Source organism: Dermacentor variabilis, chromosome 11 (assembly GCF_050947875.1).
Source record: "Dermacentor variabilis isolate Ectoservices chromosome 11, ASM5094787v1, whole genome shotgun sequence".
Taxonomy (NCBI): Eukaryota; Metazoa; Arthropoda; class Arachnida; order Ixodida; family Ixodidae; genus Dermacentor; species Dermacentor variabilis.
This window is the reverse complement of record NC_134578.1, coordinates 115782749-115790663: the sequence shown is the minus strand read 5'-3', so window position 1 is coordinate 115790663 and position 7915 is coordinate 115782749. Positions and strand designations below refer to the sequence as shown.

The following is a 7915-nucleotide window of genomic DNA, read 5'->3' as shown; positions in this document are numbered from 1 at the left end:
AACACAGGTGCCTCCTTACTAGCCCTAGTTTATCGGTCAACATACACAGGATGTATAAGCCCGTTCTCTAGTACTTACATCTGGCCCGCATGTAACGTTCGCGTACATGCACAAATAAATCCGCCAGCGTACTGAGCGATCCAGCAGCAGCTGTGCCAAACTCGAATACTTGGCAAAGAAAGGTTCGCTTTAAAACGAAAAGAACAAGACAGAATACACTTAAGAAAGAAGAACGCAGGCTAGAGAACTTACAGTAAGAAATGTCTTTATTGTTCGTTTCTCACTGCAAACGACTGCGCGTATTTCGCGAAGTCCGACCGTATCGCCAGTTGTGGATAGCTTTGTGAATCGGTGACGGGAGTCTTTAGGGATGCTCTCTGCAAGTTTAGGCCACGTTTTATGTGCCTAGTTTATTGCGCACTGCATAATTCAATGTTTGTCTGTGCGTCTCATCCAGGGTGTGAGCGCACTTATAAGCCAGAAATATTGAGATACATACAAAAACTTTCCGATCAGGATTGCACCCAATTTACGACGCGATATTCGTTCTTTGTAAGGATGTCATATTGTAATTAACAGGCTGACATAATTAAATTTAAACAAACCACATGGTATTGATCCTGAGGTTATGAAATTTAAACAAATAGGAAGGTTATCGTATACACCAACTTGCTCATAATTTTCCATTTATGAATTGCACGGGTCAGTGCTGACCAACGAACTTTACTATGCTGGCAAGCATGAGACGGTGTGTACAAATACGCTCCAAAAGCACATTGTTGTGACGCATATTTTCCCTTGGGCATGCCTTAGTGGCTATTTTCGACTTCGACATCACATTCAGTGCTTCTTCTTGCTTTTCCTGAACGCAGAATGATGTTCTGTTGCATTTGTATCGTTGTAATCACGCTCTGTTGAAAGGGGCTCTTTCAATTATCGTACCACTCTTCTTCTTTTGCCGCAGGAGTGGCCAATCCCAGCGATAACGGCACCATGGCTTCTTCCGAACCAATGTTGAATGGCCGAAAAAGAATGGCAAAATTCCGCAGAGACACCTAAACTTACTCGTGGGAATGCGAAAAAAAAGGTTCCTGTGGGAAAATACTTTTTCGTGCGTTTCATGTCCGCGCAAGCTCCCGCCGGCTTGCTAACTGCGCCTCGGTAAGGCCAAATCAAAACGCGCCAAACAACTGAACAGGCTCGCTGGACCGCGAGCTGTTCATAATTTGAAGGACCACTCAGTGACGTTCAATCGGACATTAATGCCCATTGGTTTGCTCAGTGGCTTCGCTCACTACGTGGAGCCACCGCTTCTCCATGCATGAAATGATGTGCGCACTAGGCGTACCTTTTAGTCACCGAGAACCGTGGAGCAGCTATGAGTCGGTGAAGCGTGCTCATCTCGCATCCCGGAGGCCCCGGTCCGATTCCGACCCAGACCAAAATTTACCAAATATTCTTTTCAAAGCCGTTTTTTCCTCTCTTTACAGGAAAATACCCGGGAAAATTTTCGTGAATACGAGCATTTTGTGATGTGTGCTTTCTCTTTACCCTTGTCGCCATCGGCCATTTTATGTACCATCTTTCAGACCGGCCGACTACGCCGACAGATTTTCGTGCTATGGGCCACATAGTGCTTTCACATTAAAATAAGAAATGTTTCGGTTTCGCTCGAAAGGCGAAGCATCGACAGCGATACCAAATTAGCGGATATTTAGCATGCGAAGTAAGGATACTTGCTCTATCGGAAGTATAAGCATTTATACATAGACATAATAACTAAATTAACAAGCATGGTGTGACGCGCGCACAAGCAAAGATGAACACATCTGACTCGATGACCGTGGGAACTCGCTCTCGAAACGCTCAAATAAGCGCGGCAGCAACAGCGAGTGAATTGAATTTCGGACCGGGTCTCGCATCCAATGCGAACTAAGTCAATAAAACACGGTGGACTCTGTCCTCATCGTAAGGCTGCTTTCAAGATTAAGCGGCCCGGGTGGGAGGTGCGGCCGCCCGGCCCGACAAGAGTAGAACGCGCGCCCACCGCCCTACCTTTCCGCTAGAACCATGTCACCGTATCGTGTTTCAGTCAGTGGTCAAGCTATGTCCTATGTTAAGACGTATCGCTTTCTCGATGTCATAATTTACCGCAACCTCTCGCGGAGCCCTCACTGCGTCTATCTGAAGAAGGAGTTAGTTGCCATTGCTCAGGTGTTCAAATTTTCCTACGGGAGAAACTGAGCTACACCCGTCCATTCTATGATGCAACTGTACAGGGTAGTGTTTCTCGGACTCCTACGTTACAGTTTGTCAGTGTTGTCAAATAATTGCAAGACGAACATTTGTGCTTTGGAGAACATACAAGGTCAAGGCCCCAAGCACGTGTTTAGGGCTGCCTGGGTACACCTGAACAGCAGCAACCGTTGCCGTCACGCGAGGCCATGTCATCCAGACACACGTAGCGGTCGACACTCAGAGCGCACATTCACCATCTGTCAGGGATCACTGACCATCATTTAGCTTCCCTACCAGCCGAGGGAGCTCCCACGGCCTTTTCAAGCGTGATTTAGCGCCATCAAGAGTGCATACCATCATTTGATACATCATTTGATGGCTGCGAGGCGTTCATGTCCCCTGTGGCGCCTGCGACAGCCTCAAGTGAATTTGCTATTCCTGCGATTACAAAGAACGCCAATCTTCTATCGCCGGCTCTGAAGCAACTTACGGTCCTTACTGCACCAGACGTATCTTGACCACATACATATATATACCGATGCTTTGACCTCACCTACTAGCTCAACTGCCGCATTCGTTGTTCCAGCTAAGCAGGTTACAGTTGGATTAAAATTGTCACACACGACTATATCTACGTCGGCAGAACTCGCAGCTCTCCGTGCAGCTATGACGTACGTCACCGAAGAGCCAACAGAGAAATGGGTTGTATATTTTGTGACTCTAAGGCAGCTCTTCACAGAATCGAGTCTGCATTAAATCACAGACCTTACGAGAAGATGATATCAGACATCAAAGTAGCGCACCACCATGCACTGGAAAGAGGGCATAACATTATCGTTCACTGGATTCCTGCTCAATGTGCCATCATCGGCCACAACCTGGCTGACAAGGCTGCCCGGTCTGTCCAAGAAGACACCCAGACGCGTCCAACACCTGTGGCGAAATAGGACGCTGCCAGGGAACTTTGCCTACTTGCACGCAAAAAGTAACAAAATCTCTGGAGTTCCAGTGCCATCAGTTGCCGATTACATAAACTGCACCCCAGGCTACGGCTACAACTGCCATCTAGCCTTCCACGCGGCGAAACAACCTTGCTGTGCCGCCTTTGGCTGGGAGTGGCGTTCACGAACGCCTACTGCTATTGTATGGGAATCACCGAGGGCCCGGTTTGCGACTCCTGTGGGTGCTAGGAAACCATCTATCAGCTATTGTGTACCTGCTCTTGCTACCATGTACAATGCCTCTCTCTCTGTGTACAACATTAAATTGCCTAGACTAATGACCATTCTGCGAGTCAAAGATACTCGGACCGCGGCCATACCATTCACTGGCACGAAAAGCGATTCGTGCACTAGTGCAATACTTAAAGTGCACCGGCTCAACGGGCCATCTAGAGTGTCCCTGTGCATCCTCCCACACGCACTCAGTGCTTACTCGCACCCTTGTTTCCTGTTTCTATTGCCCTTTCCCTCATTTCCAGTGTAGGGTAGCAAACTGGGTGCTCCTCTGGTTGACCTCCCTGCCTTTCCTGTCCTTGCTCTCTCTCTCCTTGCGCGCGAAGAGGACAGTGCGCTTCCTTTCCGCTTTCCTCGCTTGGGTGCGCGAGACTGAGCGACGATCACCAACTCCTACTCGCACACTTTCACTCGCAAACACAGCACTCGGCGCTCGGCGCAGATTTTAACGCCCTTGGACTTTATACGGAACATCCCGGCGCCGCCAGAAATGTGGCTGGAGTGTCCATATAATTGCTATCGCAATAATATATGTTGTAACAAAACACATCCACTATGCTACAATCTGTTGTTAAAAAACAAGTTAGCGCTATGGTCTGCTTGGAAAGTGTCGGTGTTCGGGTGGCATGTCAATTTCATACACTTGCGTGTCGGTATCAAGAACACCGTACCTCCGTAGTACGCTGCTTCCATCACTATTCTTGGTCATACGGTTACAGAACAATAATTTAGGCAACTAAAGTATGGAAGTCAGGAAATGCTGGGTGACGAAAACCAAGATAGATGCTTCATTGCTTTCAGATTTATGATAGGGATCATAGAAGGCGTTTGTTGATGTTAGTGGCTTGAGTAAGCAGTTTGCGCCGTTTGTGTGCTCAGTGATTCCTAAGCGCAGTCACATCGGATACATACTGTCGTTCAAGCAGTATTTACCTTTTTAGGACACCTTGACTGTAGCATTGAATGTTTTCTCATTCGAATCGACGCAAAAGACAGCTCCTTACGTCGTTTAGGCTCGGCACAATGGCTGGACAGGCAGCCCTCTTCTCCCGTCCCTGATTCCAAAATCCGCAACTATGGGAGGCTAAAAGCGGCTCCACTACAGGCGGCACGAGCGGCGTATTTTATGCGCCTATATCTTCAATTTGCGGGGATGCGCCCAAACGGAACAGCATACGAATCAGTGGCCAATATATTGTACCCGGGGGAATGAAGGGAGAGATACCAGAAGAACCCGAAGAATGCGTCAATGACGGGCACAAAGCCCTTACAAACTGGCTCCGCCGCCCTCACGCTGCGTCCCCACCATAATTCAGGTAAAACGGCAGTTTCGCAGCTCAGACAGACCAGCTTGTTCTCGTAAATCCTTGAGCTGAAAAGAAAATCAAAACACACAAACAGCATTTGTTAGCGTAATATGAAACACAAAGGATGTTATATTTCTTGAAGTTCCCACTCTCACGCCATAGAAATCCACGAGTTCATCTTTGTCGTATTTCGAAAACCGCCTCGAGCATTATATCTTGTCAAGTTTCCCGATATGTTTACGTGTCGTGCGGCATTAATACGCGTCGATAGATGCCGCCGGCATTGATAGCATAACAGTAGCAGTTATATATATGAGATTGCGCAAAGAAGAAACATGTTCTAATAAATCACACAGATGGGACACTTGAAAAACAAATAAGCAATATGACGTGCCTGCCCGAGAGGATTAATAACAAATTATATACATGCAGTAGAAGTTGTCCTGCTCTTTACTGGGAGACATGTTCTTTAAGGTTCATAAGTGGTGTTTCTCGCAGGTAGAAGCAAAGCACGAAAGCAGAGTTGCACTCCTTAGACGAGTAAAACCAACGGTGTGTCAATGTCAGTGCGTTAATTTTTCACTAAACAAAAACGCCCGCGAAAAAGGGGGAGAAAGCAATAAAGCTGCAGAAACTGCATCTTGACTAAGCACCGTCCACCCTGTAGGAGTAATGGCAGGGTAAATATAGAAGCAAAAGCGAATAATTATAGAAAGAAAAAGCGAATAATTAAGGTGACAGGGTAAAGACACAAGCGAGAGCATAATTAATATACACTTGTGTGAAAAATAATATCAATACCTATAGCCTCGTATTCGTAGACAACAAAGCAAGAGAAAGACAAATGGCATCGCAGTTCTATATCTAGTGGAACCCAATGATACAAAGCTGTACAATTTAAAGAATGCGCAGTTACAGAAACGATCTAACTACACACTGGTGGTGTTTAGTGTGTCGATTTCAATGTCTTGCTGCTCATTCACCATCGCATTGCACACTTGTGCATTTCAGCCGCAGAGACGTCCGCGTGCAACTAAAGTTATGAAAGATTAAGTCAGAGCTGATTTTGTACATATATAATGGGAATTAGAAGTTTTTACTGAACAATACATGGAATGCGGTTCAGATCGCTCTGTAGAAGAAAACTGTGTATCGTTCAAAAATAAGATAAACTCCCTAATACATTGCGACGTTCCCACGCGAACTGTTCGAGCGGCGTTCCACTCTCCATGGTTTACATCATCACTTCTTCGCTTAGGTAATAAAAATAAGAGATTGTACCTCAGCGCTTTATTATCCGATGCCACGAAGCGATGGACGGCTAATCACAGCGCAACGTTAGAGTACAAACAAGCTTATGGACTTGCTAAACATGCTTTCTTTTGGCGATACACCTCCTCCTCTTTTAGAGTATGACCTTTGTAAGTTCTAGAGCATCGTTAATGGTCCGAAAAAAAAACATTGAACTTTGTAATAAACCTGGTTCAGAAATTATAAACGAATTTTCTACTGCCAAGTCTAATTACTTATGAATTCTAGCTGATCCTAGACTTTCTTGCATGGAACCTGTCATTATTGATCAATGAGGGCTTTTCAATCTCATACTTAAAATGAAAACATCAGCACCTGGTATGGGTGGAATCGCTCCTCAATTCCTGAATACGACTGCCATTTATTGCTCGGTCATCTTTTCGCAGCTTTTTCACAGCCATTGCAACATCCTCCAATGCCCAGCGATTGGAAGGCGGGGAAGGTTATTCCTGTGCATAAACCACGTGACTCATCTAGTCCTTCTAATTACAGTCACGTCACCGCGACTAGTATCCCGTGTAACCTTCTCGAACACGTTATGTATTATAATCTAATCGCTTTTCTCGAACAATATAACTTCTCTCACAACAGTCACCATGGTTTTAGGAAACTACGCATACGAAACTCAACTACTTCTCTATACTAACGATCTATTTTCGGCATCTGACAATGGTTCTATTATCGACTGTACTTGTTTTGATTTCGGAAAAGCCTTCTCGACACCGTTTCTCACCGTTTGTCACCGTTTCCTTTTGCGAAAACTAAGTATGCTACATATTGAATCGACTTTATTGCACTTGATTAACTTCTTCTTATCTAACAGAAGCCTGTAGTGCTAACAGCCTGTAACTGCTAACGGCCATAACTCGCGCAATTGCTCTGTCACATACGGTGTACCACAAGGGTCCGTCCTCGGACCCCTATTGTTTCCAGCTTACATTAACGACATTCCCACCTGAATTAAATCAACATTCGGGCTATTTGGCGATGGTTGTGTTATCTACCGCCTAATATCTAACCCTTATGATTTTTCTCAACTTCAATGTGACCTTAACAGCATTACTTCTTGGTGTTGACTCTGGTCCATGAAATTGAATGTGAATAAATGCAGAAAAATTAGGATTTCCCGAAGAAATGCTGACTGTACTATCCCCTTTTATTCCATTACTATTTTTCAGTTGCTGTCTGTCAGTACTTATAATTACCTAGGTGTCCACATAGATAACAATTTATCATGGAATACTCATATTACCTGCGTCATTACCAATTAGAAATGAACTCTTGGTTTTTTTGCGAAGTAACTTTGATTTGGCTCCTGTTTTATTAAAAGTCCTTTATAAAATTTTAGTCAGGTCGGAACTCAAGTACGCTTCTTCAATTAGGGATCTTCACTTCTCTATACCTGTAAACGCAATAGAAGCCATCCAAAATCATTCCGCTCGGTTCATTGCTGCTAATTATTCTCGCACGCCCAGTATTACTTGAATAAAAATTTCGCTAGACCTTCCTAACCTTTCTATCACAGGGACGCAGGCCTGCCTATGTCTGTTTCATAAAATCTTCTTTACAAATCCTGCACTGAAACGCCCATTGGTCTCGCCACCATGTTACCTTTCATCCCGCGTTGACCACATCTTGAATGTTTCGCTAGACCTCCCTAACGTTTCTATCACAGGGACGCAGGCCTTCCTAAGTCTCTTTCATAAAGTCTTCTTTACGAATCCTGCAGTGAAATGCCCATTGTTCTCGCCACTTTGTTACCTTTCATCCCGCGTTGACCATAACTTCAAAGTTCAAGTACCGTTCTGCCAGACCAACATGTAC

General features: G+C 45.1%; 1 protein-coding gene across 1 annotated transcript in view; it reads right to left on the bottom strand.

Annotated features, from left to right (window-relative positions):
- Positions 1-248: 248 nt before the first annotated feature.
- LOC142564092 (uncharacterized) overlaps positions 249-7915 on the bottom strand; it is a 96721-nt gene continuing 89054 nt past the window's right edge. Inside the window, exon 19 of the mRNA XM_075674936.1 lies at positions 249-4845. Coding sequence (XP_075531051.1) covers positions 4811-4845 — 35 coding nt within the window. The 3' untranslated portion in view covers positions 249-4810. The remainder of the gene's footprint in view (positions 4846-7915) is intronic.